Source organism: Phocoena phocoena, chromosome 3 (assembly GCF_963924675.1).
Source record: "Phocoena phocoena chromosome 3, mPhoPho1.1, whole genome shotgun sequence".
Taxonomy (NCBI): Eukaryota; Metazoa; Chordata; class Mammalia; order Artiodactyla; family Phocoenidae; genus Phocoena; species Phocoena phocoena.
Window position 1 is genome coordinate 123,867,023 of NC_089221.1, and position 18,497 is coordinate 123,885,519.

General features: G+C 44.6%; 1 protein-coding gene across 3 annotated transcripts in view; it reads right to left on the minus strand.

The window, feature by feature from the left end:
- The window catches only part of PPP2R2B (protein phosphatase 2 regulatory subunit Bbeta), a 454,043-nt gene that overhangs the window by 81,596 nt on the left and 353,950 nt on the right, over window positions 1-18,497 (minus strand). For all 3 annotated transcript variants that reach the window (XM_065875381.1, XM_065875380.1, XM_065875382.1), the window contains one exon: window positions 17,918-18,030. In XM_065875381.1, the coding sequence (XP_065731453.1) occupies window positions 17,918-18,030 (113 nt within the window). The remainder of the gene's footprint in view (window positions 1-17,917; window positions 18,031-18,497) is intronic.

Genomic DNA, 18,497 nt, shown 5'->3' on the forward strand with positions numbered 1-18,497 from the left:
TCTTACTGTGCCTAATTTATAAGTTAAACTTTACCATAGGTACGCATGCATAGGAAAAAACATAGTATCAATATATTTAGGGCTCTGTAGTATCTGCAGTTTTGGCCATCCACTGGCAGCTCTTGAAATATACCCCCTGCAAATAAGGGGGCCCACTGTAGAGAGCTGGGACTCCTGAATGGTCACTGACTGTGTCTCTCTCACACATGTATGGCTGCAGCTTCCAAACCCCAAAAAGTGTGGGATTGCGTCTTTTACATTTGCTTCCTATAATCGTAATAGTACCTAATGCTTCCAGAGGGCTGCTATATGCTCTCACCTAATCCTCACAACCACCGTACAAAGCAGGGATGGTAAGTGGTGGTAAACCTCATTTCTCAGATGAGAGCATAGAGGCACAGCTCTGACAGGAAGCCCTATCCAGCCTGGAGAGCATAAATCTACCTACCTGGCTAGCTGAGATCCTTACTATAGTAAGGCTTTTCTTCTATAGTATTACCTGCTACAGCTATTTAAATCCCATTTCCTTATCCTGGTGTGATCAGAAAAGGAGCACATGACTCTAATGGTTAAAGGGGAAATTGCAGAGAATCAAGGCAGGTGCAGATGGGCACCGTTGGACTGAGAATTAATTTAAATGATAAGCAAAACAAAGGGAGAGAATAAGGGGAAGATTTCACTGGAGGTTAAGAGAAAAATAATGGGCTCTTTTTCTAAACACAAAAGGAGAATGTAAGTGGTAAAGAAGGAATCCAGGCTGCTGGAGCCTGGCAGGGGGCAATTTATTGATTGACAAGTAAGAATGTGACAGAAAGAAAGACATAAAGGAGGAAAATTATTTGCTGCAGTTCTCACAATGGGAGATGTCCAAGGAGGCAAGAGATGTAAATTTCCCAGGGGAAGAAGATTATGTAGTAAGATGCTTGTCTTCAAGTCCTCAAAAGGCAAAGCACTGATTATTGTTTGTTTGTTTGTTTGTTTTAAAGCATTGGGTTTGATGCTGAACAAGGATCAAATGATACAAGTGGCCCTTGATACTGGCAGGTGTCTGAAGCTGTTCGGAGTACATGAAAGTTAGGACTAAATATTCCTTAATCTCATAATGATTGAGTCAGAGAAGATCTAGATTTGCTTAGGGAGTGGGCTCAATGGATTTCTGTGGACTCTCCCAGAGAGGGGAGGAGAGTCTAGAATTGGAGGCAAAAGAATAGCTTCTCAATTAGGATACTGCTGGAGTGGGGGCATGCCTTGAAAGACACAGAAAGGGTAAGCAGAGTTCATCCAAACATTACAGATGAAAGTTACATTATCCCTCATGACAGGGGAAACCACTAGTAGAAACTGAGATAATTAAGGACAGCTAGGGAAAATGGAAACCATACTATGGTACAGCATGCAAACAAATAAAGGTGGAGGACAAAGCTCCCTTCCTATATAAGCAGTATATGCAGCTGTTCAGTTTGGAGTGTTCATTTAACTCCTTGTTAATTTCCAAGTCTTGGAAGGAGTCTGACTCAAGACTCTCCCCAACGATTTGTTCTTCCTTCCTGAGAACTCTTTCATTTAAAGTGACATTCTATTCTAGATATATTTATAGGCATGCAATTTCTTTTGTCTTGAATTATAGAAAACGAGACAAACCAGCTCTTGAGTTATGACACCAAATACAGAGAGGCATTTTCATTTTTTAAGGTTGCAGATTTAGGCGAGCTAAGTTTACAGACTGTTTGGAATTTCAATCTCTCAACATATACGACACTTGCAAATGCTTCTGCTCATACTTTTTTTTTTCTTCCCCAGAAGGGACCAATGCCAGTAAAGCTCATCTGCTTGAGTTACGGCTTTTTCCCTCCGATAATCAGTAAAAATTATTCAAAGGCACACTGCTGTTATCAAACAGAAATAGAGAGCAATGTAATTCTACCTGATAATTTGGCCTGGCACATTGTTTTTCCAGAATCTATCTCACTACAGATGCTGGCAGAATGCTTTTTATATAAAAAAAAAAAAAAAACAGACCAATTAAGGGGAAAATTTCTGGAAAGTCAATTTTCATATCCAATGTTGTATCTGAATTTGCAAATGTTAAACAGGTTGGTAACGAGCTTGTGCTGGAAGAGAAAAATAGAATTTTTTTTAATGATCAAGACAAAGGAGAAAATATCAAGAGAACTTCTTTTGGTTGTTTTTATTTAAGGAAAAGTGACCTGCTTGGAATGTTTCTCTTTATTGCTAATGGAAAATAAAGACAGAGAGTCTAACATCTGACAGTGGATCCTTTGACCTAGGCAGAAAATACTGCATTTCTGATGACTGACGGTTAGAGGCTGAGGCGGAGAAACTAAAGGAAGATTCACAACCAGAGTCCTGGGTCAACTTTGAACAACTTTACAGGCAGTTCTTGATGCCACCACCCCTTAGGCCGCTCACCTGAGATGTGGCTGCAGCTTCTTCCCTACAGAGGAGTTACTACTAAAGCACATAAAGTTTCTTAGCTCAGGGAGAACTTGAAAGTTCACTGGTCCTTCAAAAACAGGTATGGCACTGTGGGAACACACTTACTTCAACTTATCCAGAGAGATTCAAATTGATGATTTATTTTCCAGTATCTCCTAATCTTTGCTTACAGAGTTTCATTAAGAATCTTTAATGGGGGGCTTCCCTGGTGGCGCAGCGGTTGAGAATCTGCCTGCCAATGCAGGGGACACGGGTTTGAGCCCTGGTCTGGGAAGATCCCACATGCCACGGAGCAACTAGGCCCGTGCGCCACAACTACTGAGCCTGCGTGCCTGGAGCCTGTGCTCCACAACAAGAGAGGCCGCGACAGTGAGAGGCCCGTGCACCGCGATGAAGAGTGGCCCCCGCTTGCCGCAACTGGAGAAAGCCCTCGCACAGAAATGAAGACCCAACACAGCCAAAAATAAATAAATTTAAAAAAAAGAATCTTTAATGGGAATTTCTTTTAGGCCAGAGATGTGTCATCACTAAAGAGTCTTAAACATTAGGGTTGATATGTCTTAGGCAAATAAACTCTAACCATAGGATCAAGTTAGAAGTCTCTTCCCTCTTACCTATCCTCACAGAACTGTATGCTTCTATCCAAAAGCAGCAGCTGGGGTCTACCAGTTGTCTCTCTGTTCTGAGACTTCTTGATTTCCAAACTGGACCTAGTTACCTATTATGGAATGGTCACTATTAAAAGCTGGATACTGTGTTAGTATTTTTTTTTCTGATAACAAGTCCTATGATGTAGGTACTTGATTGATGATAAAACTGATACTTTGAGAGCTTAAGTAAAAGCCCCAAAGCCATACAAATACAGAGCTGGGATTTGAATCCAGAGCTGTTCCTTTAAAGTCTGTTAACCGCTACACTAGACTCTTTCCCAGAATGGTTCCCACTGTGGGCTTTCCTCCCCTACCAGAGGTTAAGTGGAAAGAAGGTGGCCTCACGTTTCTCCTGGCAATGAGGATATTTTGCTCACACCTTCAGAACAAACAGGCAATTATTTTGTTTTATCGTATCCATACGACTTGTTCCTTCAGCTCCCATATCTCTTTGTGTACTGTCTTGTCTCATTTTGGGTTTGTTCACATAAAATATACTGCATTTCTCTTCTAGGTCCCAGGGAATTTTAACTGTCAGCCAACACATTTCAGGTTATGTTGTAATTTTGAAGATATGCTTCTCTTTAAAATACGCAAAGGGCGGAAAAGAAGAAAGGCTCCTCCATTATTGGCAGCAGGAATATCTGGGCTGGACAAATACCTGGCCCCCTTTTCACACAACTGCCACTGACCAAAGTCCCTTTCAAAAGCTCTGGGAACCGGATTTAACTCTGTCTATCCTGGAGAAGGAAGCAGTTCCCCCACAGTTTTGCTCACTCTGTCTAGAGTAGCCCAGATGAAACACAAAAGAGTGTTTCTTGAGGTCTGTGGTAGAAGTTAGTAGTTTGAGTTTACTCTGTGCTGGGGCTTCTCCACCTGGAATCTTCCAGGCTTCTCACATTTTGCTAGCTACTTGGTATTTTATGACATGAAATGCAGTGAGGATTTGGGCACTGCCCAATCGATTTCAACTTTTAAATCTATATTGAACATCTTCTGACTTCCTGTCCTTCATTCAATCTTTTTTCAGTTTTATGCTGCTTTTTTTTTTTTTTTTTGCCCTGAGAAACACCCTGATATCCTGGATGATAAGAGAGCAGGTTAGCCACTGTTGGCCCCTAACTCTCAGAGATTTCTGCCCAGTGAATGAGAGAAAGGAAAATGGCAACAATAGCAATGATGATTATGGTGATTACACAATCGGGAAATCTAGGACCACACGGAGAACAAGGACAGTACCAAACTTGCTCCCCTTTAGAGTCTGGGAAACCTTTGGTGGCTGCCATTGCTAGATTAGCAATAGAAGCCTTAGGAAATGCCAGGGAAACAACTCGCCCCTTCCTAGAGCCAGTGGGCATTTGTCTCTGTCGTTCCTCTGGGCATGGGGCCCTGTTCTCTCTGCATGGATAGCAGAGCAAATCCTGTTTAGGTGCCAAGCGAGAGCTCTTTGATATGGTTCTGCACTGCTACACAACCTCAGTCCTTGCTTTCTCTCTCTCTGGCCCAATTCTTGCATGGAAAATTGAGGTAATGATTTATATGCCGTTAGTAGTTCTGACAGGTACACTCGATCTTGGCTTCCTCCAGCCCCAGGACTAATCGGAAGCTTATCTTTTCCTTTGTGTAACAGGGAGCTGTCAGGTTCTATGACCCTCCAAACAATTCAATCACCCGTGGGAGGATTCACCTTGGAGGGAGGACACCTTGATACTGGAGGAGCTCCATGGAGGCCATGCCCTGACATGTATCAAAACAGTGGCAGTCAAGGGCTAGAGGGCAACATGGCCACACCGACCAAATGCCACTGGCTTCTGGAATTTAAACTTGTCATATCCGCCAGGAGTTTTCTATGTTGTGCTGGCAGCTTTTCTGCCCTGGTGTATATCCTGTCTTGGGTGCAGAACATTGAGCTATTGAGCAAAGAAGAGCTGTTTCAAAAAATGACCAGAGCAGAGAAGAAAGGGTTTGCATTGCTCTTGGGAGAAAGAGCAAATTCCCTAGCAAGGTCTGTGATGGCCGTAACCTGGCTGCCTTGTCACCTGCATCTTGCTGGTACTACGCATCCCCTGGGATCAGCATTCCAGCCACTTTGGCCTTCGTTCCATCGCCTGTTCTCTGGTGCAACTTCCCAACCTCAGGGTCTTTGTCCACGGCATTGCCTCTGCCTGGAAGGTGCCTCCCTCTCCTCTCCTTACCTACCTCCTGCTTCAGCCCTATTATTAACTGCTCAAGAAATTATTCTCTGTGCTTCCTGAATGGAGCAATTCCTCCATCATCTGCTCTCCTATGCACCTCTGAAGCCCCCATCCCAGGGTCAGTTTTATATCAGGGGCATTTGATTCATGCCCTGCCCACCAAAAGAGACTGAGGGCATGAGGTCATGGGCAGGGATCGTGCCATTCATGTTCACTGCTGTAATTCTAGGGCCTATCACCATGCCTGGCTTACAGTAGATACTCAATAAATACCTATGGAATTAGTGAAAAAATGAGAAAGCAAGAGACCTAGGCGGCACCTATGTTCTTCATGGATTTGACCATCAAGTAGGGAAAGGCACATTTAATCAGGACTGGTGTGACAGCCATCTGAGAGCTCATGTGCAGAGATGACTTTATTATGGGAAGGAATGATGGTGACCAAGTGTGGCTTTGTTTTGCCACTTCTGTCTCAGGATCTAACCTGACAACTCCTGAACGCCTGCTTTCTTGTCTGCATTGATAGTCTCATATATCCCCTCCTTAGGACGCTTTTCCCAGTTGCTCTTTGAATTTGGAAAGCAAATTATTATTATTTTTTAAATCAAGCTTTCAGAAGTTTCTAAACATCTGCGTGTTTGGAATTGAAAGGGCAGGATAATTGGATGAAGTTTTCACCTTGTGGCTGGATGTTTTGCCATTAAACAGACAATGTCCTCATTTAACTCAAAGTCTCAGAATTCTCAACTCCTGAAAATAATTAGAGGAAGTGGGATCACAGGGCAGAATAGAAAATGTTGAGAAGGGGTTCAGGCAGTGTTTAAATACATAACAGGACTGACCATGATGTCAGGCATGGGTACACGAGGTTGGTGCTGTTATTAATTTCAAATAAAAGCTTGTAGCCAGCTAATTCCTCACTGAATTATAAGCCCCATGTGAGGGCAAGGACCACACATGACTCTATATGTGGAACCTTTTTTTTTTTTTTTTTTGTGGTACGCGGGCCTCTCACTGTTGTGGCCTCTCCCGTTGCGGAGCACAGGCTCCGGACGCGCAGGCTCAGCGGCCATGGCTCACGGGCCCAGCCGCTCCGCGGCACGTGGGATCCTCCCAGACCGGGGCACGAACCCGCGTCCCCTGCATCGGCAGGCGGACTCTCAACCACTGCACCACCAGGGAAGCCCTACCTTTTTTTAATAGATGCATATTAGATAGATGATAGCTTACACAGAAGGAAACATTTATGAACAGTGATGGTTTTTAGATTGGCTAAAGGGTCATTTCTGTTTCAAGAAGTCTCTGACAATAGGATAAAGCTCACATTGGCCCACATGGGTGAGAACCATTGCTATTGGGAGTCCAGATAACATGGTGGTTAAGAGTGGGGGTCTTCAGTCAGACAGTCAGGGGTGAACTCTGGTTCTGCTACTTGCTAGCTAACCACCTTGCACTAGTTGCTTCCTCCATATGGAGCTCAGTTTCCTCATCTGGGAAATGATGATAATAGTTTTCAGCTGATAGGGTTAAGGTGACGATTAAATGAGGAAGCATGCAAAGTGCCTGGAATAGTGTCAGGCACTAGAAAGTTCTCAGTTAATGTTAATGAACTTGTATGTCAAGAGGGAGGCTCTGTTAAGGCTTTTTCTCCATCATGGGATTCTGAGACTGAACGGCAGGAAAATGGGGGTGGAAACGCTGCCAGGCTAACCCCTGTTCCCTGACCCAATTCCTTCAGTCAGCATCTCCCAAAGTGAGGTCTATCGCTGTACTACTCAAAATAATGGATCCCTGAACTGTTTGCTAATGGCCCGTGACAAGATAAGGAGCTCAAGCCAGAGTCAGTGCACTGCTTCATCCATTGAGAAAGTCTTGCTATGGAAAATAAAAGTGTCAGCTGAGGGCTTCCCTGGTGGCGCAGTGGTTGAGAGTCCGCCTGCCGATGCAGGGGACGCGGGTTCGTGCCCCGGTCCGGGAAGATCCCACATGCCGCAGAGCGGCTGGGCCCGTGGGCCATGGCCGCTGAGCCTGCGCGTCCGGAGCCTGTGCTCCACAACGGGAGAGGCCGCAACAGTGAGAGGCCCGCGTACCGCAAAAAAAAAAAGTGTCAGCTGAACTATACAGTGGACATGGTCAATTAGGTTTGGTGGAAAATAATGCATGCACTATATTTTTCTTAGACTTTGATATTGTACATTAGTATATTAAAGGTCTTGAGAAACCCCAAAGTAAATAAATTTGTTTAAATGTATTTAAGCTAGGATTTACCATATTTTCTTGAGCAAGAAACATCTGTGAGCATGTATGTGTGTGTGTTTTTACAACCGCTTTTAACATTTTTTCTGGTAAAGAACACGAGCTCAACTGATCATCTGATGAAAACAACAAATTACAAGAGAGTGATCCACTCTCCTCCATTCAACTACATACAAATCTAGGACCTTTCTGGTAGAAATTCATTTCCTACTGGCTCAATCATTCTAAGGAAACCAGAGAATTAAATCTTTTTCCAGTTGATAACAATCTCCTTTAACATAAAACTACCCTTATAAAATATTTTCCTCCAACCAGTTTCTTATACTTATGCACCAAAGAAAAGAAAGTATCTTCCTATATACACTAACCTCTAGGGAAATACTTAAAACCTTTTTCTCTGGTAAGGACGGGTATTTAAAATCAGTGCATCAGTGGAAGTCTGGTTTGCAATGTACTAAGATCAAAGTGATCTTGTTTTCTACTGAACTTGACTCCAAGTCCATTTTGTGTTAATGATTTTCTAGAAAACTCTTATGTATAATGAGCAGAGGCCTTAGAATTCCTCTTGTGATTTCAAATGAGTGCTTTGCATAACTTGGTAGCAAAAGGGACCTAGGCTCAGATTTTTGATCTCTATTTAAATAAGTCCAATTGAAAAACAAATACTACAAATCAGCTCTAGGCTATGTTAACATTCTAAGGTTTCTTGAACAACGAACTTCTTGGTACTTTGTGCCGTGTGCACGCCTGCACACGCATACACATGCATGTGTAGTTTCAGGGGCTGGACCTCACGCCTCTTACTCCAGCAAAAGTGAGCTCACACTGGAGAGCCAGGACCTGGTCTGTAGACAATGTCTTTCCCATGACACTCATCATTCAGATAATTCCATCCGAAAGATTCAGAAAATGGAGATACTTTTCTTCCTCGAATCATCCAACTATGCCCTGGATTTTCCATTTACTTTAAAAGTATACAGAGAGCCCTTTAAAGGAAAAGATGGAGAAAATCATTCTAATCACTTCTCTTTTGAGAAAAATCCGTCTGGGTCAGTGTGAATTAGGTTTGATCCAATGACAAGATCCTTGCTTGCGAAGCCTGGAAAAGGTTGGCAACCTGCCCCAGCCTGACTAACCGACCCACGCCTCCAAAATTCAGACCATTTAATGACCAAAGTTAGGAAGAGAGAATGGGTCATAGTCTAGAGTACTGTGCCTCCCGACCAGGGATTCTCAAGATAAACTGCACCAGAGACCATGGAAACATCGAGATTTTCTTCTCTAACATGATCCTTTTCCTCTTCTGGTACTAGTGGACTTCTCAGCTTCCCACTGTCATTGAGTGTACCTGTGGGGAGTGTCATTTACTAGTTCCTATCACATTCGAGAAGCCATGGCTGCCTTCCAAAGGGGTTGGGAGCAAGAGACAAAGACAACTTGATCTTAAGCCAGGTATAGGATTCTGCTTATATTTACATTTATCTTGGATCTAATTACTACATGGTAAGTACAGCACAACGAAGGTAGCTTTGAGATGAAAGCAAATATTTTATTGTCAGTGAAAATATTCTGAATCCAAGGCAGCTTTGGAGAGCCAGGGCAAACACACATTCAAAATAAAGCAGAATGGGGCTTCCCTGGTGGCGCAGTGGTTGAGAGTCCGCCTGCTGATGCAGGGGACCCGGGTTCGTGCCCCGGTGCGGGAAGATCCCACATGCCGCAGGAGCGGCTGGGCTCGTGAGCCATGGCCGCTGGCGTCCGGAGCCTGTGCTCCACAGCGGGAGGGACCACAGCAGTCAGAGCCCCGCGTACCGCAAAAAAAAAAAAAATAAAAATAAAGCAGAATGGATTGCTGGATTCACTATTATCAAAACATAATGCTGCTTTGAACTTTTTCAATATATTCATCAGACTTTCCTGAAACTCCTGGTTGTCCAGGTAAAAGACAAGATGGGAAGGAAGAGGAGAAAGGTAATATAACATATATCGAGCATCTGGCAATCGTAAGGCATCACACCAGTACTGTCAACACATTACTCTCTTTTATTAGCATGACCTCTGTGGGAAGAATGTAGGATGAGTTCCACTTTTCAGATGATGGCTGAGATGTGGTCAGAGCCCTAGCCCTTTAAAAATGTCACTCAGCCCCTTAGTAGCTGCAGCCCTTGGGTAAGTAACTTCAGCTTTCTGAATCAAATGTCCACATCTGTCAAATGTCTCAAACCCAGCTGATCTTCAGAACTACCTGGGATACAGCTGTGAACTATGGGTAGATCCCTTGGCCCTGTGCCTGGACATTCTGAATCAGTCAGCTGGGGATGATTTAAGACATTCCTAGACTCTGATGACCATGCAGATTTGGTAAACCATGATCTAACTGCACGCATCCTTTCTGCTCCACCTTCGCCCCCCCCCCCCCCCCCCCGCAAACAAAACGGAAACACCATCTGGGCCCAAGGTTCCCGCAGCATCTACCATCTCCTTCATGGTTTCTTCTCTAGTCCCTGCTTACTCATATTTCAGTTTATACCAAATATTCAGATGAATATATCAGGCATTCTATTTAGTACAAGAGGTAGGATAGTAGTATGAATTTTAGAATCATAAAGACATGAATTCAGGGACTTCCTTGGTGGTCCAGTGGTTAAGTCGCCATGCTTCCACTGCAGTGGGCATGGGTTCGATCCCTGGTCAGGCAACTAAGATCTCACACGCCGTGCGGCATGGCCAAAAAATAGAAGAAAAGAAAAAAAATAAAGCCATGAATTCAAGTCCAAGTACTACCACTTACTAGCGTCTGACCTCAGGCAGGCTGTTTAACCTCTCTGGCTTTGGTTCCCACATCTCTGAAATGAGGTTTATTTTATTACCTTCATTATAGGTTTATCTTGAAGAATAAATGAGCCAACATATGGAGCATCCCTGGAACAGAGCAAATGCTAATACATGTCCGCTGCTCTTACTATTTCAGTTAGTTCCTTGGCCTCACATTGAACCCAACTAATGTTGTCTCACTGAATATTACCCAAGAACAGGACAGGGACATCCACAAGTGTCACCCCTAAAAGGCAAAACATGTCAACACACTGAGGCTTGGTGGTGAGGGTAGTGCCCGGGGTTCCTGTGGAGTGCTTTCTGATCCCATCAATGAAACCCCGTGACACAGACTGATAGAATCAGATAATGATGGCCATCAATAACGGGAACAGAAATTATTATTTATTTTCATAAACACAGAGTACGTGCGTCCTGCTGAGTTACACACATCACATGCCAGCATTCCCTTGTGCGGTAGTCAATCAATGGGGGATTGCAATATCCCCTCGCTGAGACAGGAGGGGGAAGGGATGGAGTGGAGGTTGAGAAATTACCCACACCAGAGTGACACATTCACAAAGGTAATCTAATTCAGGGGCCGTCCGGGGCCACTGCAAGCATGTGAATATGGAGTAGCCTTGATTGATTTTGCACTGCAGTAGCTAAACACTTCATTTTTATTTGCAACAAATATAAGGAAAGGAAAGCTGAAGCTGTAAGAGCATTGGCTATGAAGCCCCTAGAGCATCAATACATCATAAAATGAAGTCTAGAAAAATTAAAAATGGGTACGGGAAGACTGTATCTGTGTCCTAAGAGGCCTCCGTTGTCAAGCAGAAGCCCCAAATGAAAACCTGAGGCAGTGACGGCCGATCCTGACTCAACCAGTAATTTGCCCTGTTACTGGCCTGGGATTACCCATTCTCCTGGAGTGAGCACTATCACACGGTCACCACGGAGGCAGCAAAAAAGCACAAAGGCTGTGTCTAGACCGAACACATTTCATTCTCAGTTCTGCCTCTCAGAGCCTCAGTTTCCTCTTTTCTTAATGGGGATAATCACATCCAGATCAGCAGAAATAGGGAAAAGCAATTCATGTCCTACCTGCCCCCCAAGATCCTTGGGAGCGTTAAATAAGACCCCTGCCACCCCCAGCATGAAAGGCCATCTATCCCTCAAGATGCATGTGGAAAATTCCTTCCTGGTCCTATAGCTCTCTCTTTCTGTTCTCCCTCTGAAGTGCCATGGCAATCTTCTGTGCTTTTCTCAGGACACTTACCCGATCCGGTGTTTCTCAAAGTTTGGCCCAGGGATCACCTGTGTCAGAATCACCCGGGGATTTTCTAAGGGGGATCTGGTCAGCGATGTTACTGCGTACAACTCAGACCTTCTAAACCAGAATCCATAGTGATGAGGCCAGTGCCTGTGTTCTAAAACGTATCCCAGGAGCCTGTGAGGGCACTGTGGTTTGAGAACCGCTGCTTGAATTAATTTCATGTTGCAGCGACTTGCAGCATTCCCCTCCTGGCCCCTGGAGGACACAGAGCATGTTTCACTCATCTTTGTAAGACCCGCTCTGTAGTACGTACTTCACACGTTGCCTGGTGCAAAGAAGGCGCTCAATAAGTAGGATAAAAAATACATTGAAAAGTTCTACGTGTCAGATGCTATTATCCTCATTGTTGTCTAGATCAAGGACCGTGCAATAAATAGTCCTGGATGACGGTGAAGGGCAGGAGCTGTGGGGTCAGATAGACCTGGGTTCCGTTCTTGGCTTTGCCACTTATTATCTGTGAGGTCTTAAGCCAGCGCTTACCTCCCCGATCCTCTGTTTACACACCTATAAAATGGGCATGATGTATAAGCCATAGGATTGTGATGAAGAGCCAACTGTAAAATATACAGAAAATGCTCAGTGTGGAGTCTGTCCCTAGGAAGGGCTGAATCAATGTAGTTGCTTTTATCGGTAAACTTAAACCAGTGGTCTGTTTAATCAGTTCTCTAGAAAACAGATCAGGCAGTTAAACTAGCTGTTTCACAAAAACAATCATTTTGGGGAAAAAAGTGTGTTTAGCCAAGCTGTCTAATCCCATGACCTGTTGGCAATAATCCTCAAGAAGTTCCCTTCAGAATTTGGAGCTGGTGAATGCTCATGTCGATTTGCCATGGTGTCTCAGACTGTGGCTAGGAGGGTGTCTAAATTGCCATCAGTGGGATGTGTAAACATCAGGGTCCTTCTAGGTGGAAAAATTTTAGTCCAGGAAAGTCACAAGAATGTGTGTGTCCTGAGCTGAGAGAAAGACAGAAGGAGTCACCAGCAGAAGGCATGTGCGTAAAAACATGATATAACTGAATCTGTTCTCTAAAATACAGTGTATCCATTGTGTGCTCAACCTGTGGCAGAAAAGCCTTTGCAGCCCTCACCCTCGCCCTCCACTCCGCCCAAAATCTAGCTCCTACACTAAGAAAGCTTTGCTGAAGAATTCCGAGAGACACTGATCATGAAATTCCCCTGCTCTGCAATCATGAATTAGTATTCCCTTAGGATGTAGCTGTAGGGAATCATAATGAAAAGCGTCAGATTTGGGGTCAGATGGATTAGGTTTGAATCCCAGCCCCACCACTTTCTAGCCATGAGATCTTGGAGCAAACAACCACTTGTCTACTCTGAAACTCAGTTTCCGCTTCTATGCAATCTATTCATTTGACAAACATATCCTGAATACCTACCCTGTGCCGGAGCTACAGGAGAGGAGACACGTGGTTCCTGCTTTCACGGAGCTTACATTTCAGGGGAGGGGGAGGGGAGGCCGAGGGGAGGCCGACAGTGAACCAATGATACATCTGGCCAGGAGGAAAGTTAAGAATAAAGGGGCAGGGTAAGGACACCGAGAGTGAACGGGAAGATGTGAGTGTGATACTTCCCCTACAGAATTCTAGGAGAGCTTCTCTGAGAAGGTGGCACGTAAGCAGAGACTTAAATGCAAGGAGGGAGGGAGGCTTTGCATGATCCAGAGAGGATAACAGAACCCGAGAGAGTTACTGTTAGGACAGAATGATATAAGGGTATACAATCCAGCACCTGGCATATAGTAAGCACTCAAAAATGTGGCTATTATTATTATTAATATTAATATTAGCTGTAAGGAATATCCATTAGAAAACCTGAGTTCATTACATCCCCTTCATTTTGGGGAGTTATGGTGTCACAGGTTGGGAGTTCACACCTTCCAGACAGACTCTGTGTAACTCTTTTGTAACTGGTTCAAAAGCACATTTCCACCTGGCCTAGGTTCCCAGGGCGCTGGCAGCCAATCCTAACGAGGGAAATAGTAACTCCAGGCTCATTCTGCACAGATAAGTACGCTACGTATGATTTCTCACCACCCATCTCCCCTCCCGGGCTGATTAAGTTATACGAACCATGAGTTTCCGTTGCCAAGAAAGGGCTCTGAGGTCTTCTTAGCTGTGGGTATTGGGAGGTTGGAAAGAAGGGCATGGAGAATCTTGCTAAGTGGAAGTACATAAGACCGCAAGGTGAGGCCAGAGGTCTGGAAACTCCGTGTGTGAATGCGTGGGTGAGAGAGAAAAAGGGAGGGAGGGGGAGGGAGGGAGAGAGAGACACATGCATACACCCTGACCTAGAATAATAATGGCACTAACTATTAAGAAAAGCATTTAAAATGCCCAATGTATGTGTCCAAGTTGAAGAGCCACAGCTCTTGATTTTCAATGCCAGCTCTGGACAAGCAGTTGACAAACACTGGGGCAAGTCATTTTCCCTCTCTGAGGCAGCATCAGGTTGAAGGGCTCAGGGTCCCATAGATCAAGGTTTGATGCTTAGCATGATCTTGGGCATCTCACTGAAACTCTGTGAAGCGCATCTGTTCAATGGGTATTTAACAGTGAACCGTACCTCATGAAGTAGCCAATGCTGATACAGTGTGCAGCATGGTGCATGGCATATAGTAAATGCACAGTAAATACTAGATCCCAGCATCTTCACCTGCCTTCCTACTTGGCTGGGCTGAAGATGAATCAGAGAATTAAGTAAGTAAATACTTTGTGATAAAAATGGTATTTTACAGGGCTTCCCTGGTGGCGCAGTGGTTGAGAGTCCGCCTGCCGATGCAGGGGATGCGGGTTCGTGTCCCTGTCTGGGAAGATCCCACATGCCGCGGAGCGGCTGGGCCCGTGAGCCATGGCCGCTCGGCCTGCGCGTCCAGAGCCTGTGCTCCGCAACGGGAGAGGCCACAACAGTGAGAGGCCCGCGTACCGCAAAAAAACAAAAAAAAAAGGTATTTTACAGCTTATCAGGTGTTATTATTAAACTATCATCACGATTATTGCTTTGAATGTTATAATGTTAAGCAGGAGATGTAGTGTCCATAGAAGTGCTTCTCAAAGTCCCTCTGGGTAATGAGTGATTGGATTTGCAAAGCTATCTTGCATGAAAAAAGGAAAAAAAAACAACCACATTCGTACTTTGAAAAGCTGAACCTCCCAGCACTGAAACAGAACAGGTTCATTACTCAGTGAGGATTAATTAGCTGTTGGGTATTATTAAACATTCTCGCTCTCAAGATCCACGTAGAACTGGAAACTATGAAGTGTACGAGAGGTAATCATCGTGCAGGGAAGGAAAAAAAAAGCCACAACTGCTGGCGATGCAAATGTCAAGAGCAGAGCATGTTAGTAAATTATGGTCTGATTAATATCACATCAGCTCATTCTCTGTTTGGAGTCATTGTTCTGAAACTATGGTTTTCAGGGCTGCCTGGTTCTTCTTCTACCACTGGGATCAAAAAGAAAGCAGGCTGGCCTTTTCAGTGTTTGCACTGAAAGAACACTGGAGTGTGGATGTTTACACTGAAATGAGGATACTTGAAAGCCTAGGAAGGTAGACGAGATGAAATCAGATACGAGTTTTACAGTATGATAGCAAATGTGTCTCATGAGCTGGTACAATAACTTGAAATGACTGAAAAGTAACAGAGGCTCATAAAAACCAGAGCGTGGAGGAGCCTCAGAGATGATAAGAGTCCAGGGATAACAGATCCCTTTGTCTCAACCACCAGGGGCTCAGGATAAAAATGCAGATCCCTCTGGACCACCCAACTTGCTGAAGAGAATCACTGAGGCTGCGTCCTGGGAATCTGCATTTGTAACTGACACCCATGGTTGCAGAACCACTGACTTCGTCCAGTCCTCTGCTCAGTTGCTTAGAAACTAAGCACGGAGAGGAGAAATGAGATTCATTGGCCCAGGGTCACAGATGCTTAATAAGGACGCAAGAACCAGAACTGGGGTTTTCTAAGTCCCAGCCACTCCTCAAGGCCTCCTTCCATGTTTGATATGTACAAGTCCACTTCATAACATCACTGTGTCACTTTGGGGACAATCTCTGTTCTAGTGGAACTTACATAGAGTCCTTCTTTCTTCTTCATCATGGGGATGGCATCCTCCCAGGGGCTAAATACAAGTATACGAAATCCCACTGGATGCGTGGACAACTGGAATTCATAGTGGGGACTAGAGATGGCGTCTGAGAAATTCCATCCACATAGCGAACAAGAGCAAGGTAACATCTGGGCAGAAGTTCACGTTATATAAACTCCCCAGTGGTGCCTAATCCATCTGTTTTCTCCATACGATTGCAAAGTCCTGAGGGGTGAAAGACTATCTTGTTCCTTTTGTATCACCAGCACTGTGCTTGCCACTTGGTAGACATCAGTGAATAGCTTGAGGAGTGAATACAAGAGTATAAAAAGTGTATGAAGAGAAAAATGGGAATTTTCTCAAACACGTAGGCCTACTATCATAGGGGGAATAACAGTCATGAAAATGATGCTGAGAGTGAGACAAAAGCCCATCAGTAGGAACTAATATCACTGAGTGCTTTCTCTGCGTGAGACACTACACAGGCTAAGCTCTCTATCACACACAATACTGTACTGAATCCTCACATCAAACCCAGGAAGTAGTGACCATCCCTCATCCCTGTTGTGCAGATGTGACACGGGAGGCACAAGGACTTTAAGAAATGTGTCCGAGGCCACCATCCAGAAAGAAATGGAGCCAGAATTCTAACCCAGGACAGAGTGACCCAATGTTCATACTCTTCACTGTTCTGTCCTCCAGTCTCAAAACCTCTGAGCATTTAGAGCATGGACCCAGTCTGATAAGGTAACCTTGTACGGTCGTCCTCCAGGTTGAAGGCATAGGCGGACGAGAGGAAACAGAGCAGCCAATGCTCGTTGGCCCAGAAGAAGCTCAGTAGAAGACCAGGTACCCACTACTGCTGGGTACACACACGACAGCCTAGCATTATGGGCCGCAAAGAGTCAGTGTTCGAAAAGCATCTTCTGAATAAACAGATGAACAAATGAATGAATGAATGAACAAACCAACAAGCCAGCTAATCAGGCACACGAAGATCATTCAACTCCCACATTTGCCTCTAAACACAGGGCGGCAACCTCTTTTCCCCACAGGTATTGACACTTCAGTGTCTCTTCGCAGTTTTTGGTTTTCAGTAGAGCTGCTGGCATCTGAAAGCACATATTTTACCCAGTTCTGGAAGTGGCTAGGGGCCAGGGCTGGTCCCAACACGTGCCTGGCTTTACCGTTCACAATGAACACTCCAAAACTAAACTCATCACCCAGTCCCAAATCATTTTAATCTCTATCTAGAGAGCCTTCCTTTAAAAGTCCGCTTTTAGAAATCCATTTCGAACACCATTTTTCTAACAGACACATACCAGTCTCCCAGAACCAAATATAATTTCTCCCTCCTTCGAACAAACTGCAACTCTCTGCCTCTCATTGCATTTATCTTACTCTAGTTACTGTCATAAACATTTGCATATTAGTCCTACCCATCCTCTTTCCTTACCAGACTGTGCTTTTCTGGACAGCAGGAAGGAAGCTACCAAGACTAATAGTAGAGATCACTTCTTGAGTACCAGCCATGGAATAAAGGCTTTTCATCCTCACTGCATTTTAGCCTCAGAAGCCCATACACAGTAAGGTACTAGGTTCACTGTTTTGCAGATGGAGAAACTAAAAATAACTTGCACGACTGAAGTTCATAAAAGGGAGTGACTACGTGAGAGTCTGGTAAGTGGCAGAATTTGAACCCAGGCCTGTTTGATTCAGAAGTTCATGTTCCGAATCACAAGACTCCAACTTCCTATCTGGGGAGTGCCGTGCCTGTACCTTGAAGGTGCTCAAGACATGTTAGATGATGCAAACAGACAGAGGCTAAGAACATAGTAATGCATGGCAGTGACCCTGCAGGTAAGTCCTCAGGGGCGAAAGGAAACGTGGATTTATAGTCATCAGAGGTTGGTGCCTGTCCTGTTCCTTCACCTACCACCAGAGGCTCAGGTAGGCGGGGTCTCTGCTTGACCTCCCTCCCTCATACCTGAGAGGGGCAACCTATAGCAGCAGCCAGCATGCAGCCAAACTTCCCCTCCACTTCCCCTGACCTTGGTTGCCAAGGAAACTGAAAGAAGGTGGAAAACCAGCCATTGGGCTCACCCGCAAGGTGGTGATGGTGGCAGGATCCCGCAGCCGGCCCTCCTCATCTTTCAGGTTGTAGCCTTCCGGCCTCTTATCACGCTCGCTGACTTTCCACAGCTTCACAGTTTTATCTGCGGAGGGCAACCAGAGGAAATCAAAATGACGGTGAGAAGAAACTGGTAAAGGAGTCTTTTTTTTTTTTTTTTTTTTTTTGCGGGACCCAGTTGGGGGCGGTTGCAGGGAGAGGTGATGGTCACGATGGAAGGGACTGCTAGGGAAACTGGCTCATGTCAAGGGCTTCAGTGCATAAATCTCAAGGCCTCTGAAGGCACAGCTCATGTTTCAAAATGAAAACATTTATTGTGCTGAGACAAACGGTTTCCCTGACAATGGGCTGTTAAATCTATAGCTTACATTTAAATTGGATCATTCAATAATAATATATCCTGAACACTGAATAAGAGTAGTCGCAAGATATGTAGAATTAACGATGTAACCATGTTAGCGCTTTCCATGGAGAATTTACTTAATATTCACAATAACCCTGAGATGTAAGTTCAATTATTATCCTCATTTCAGCATCCCACCTCACGAAATA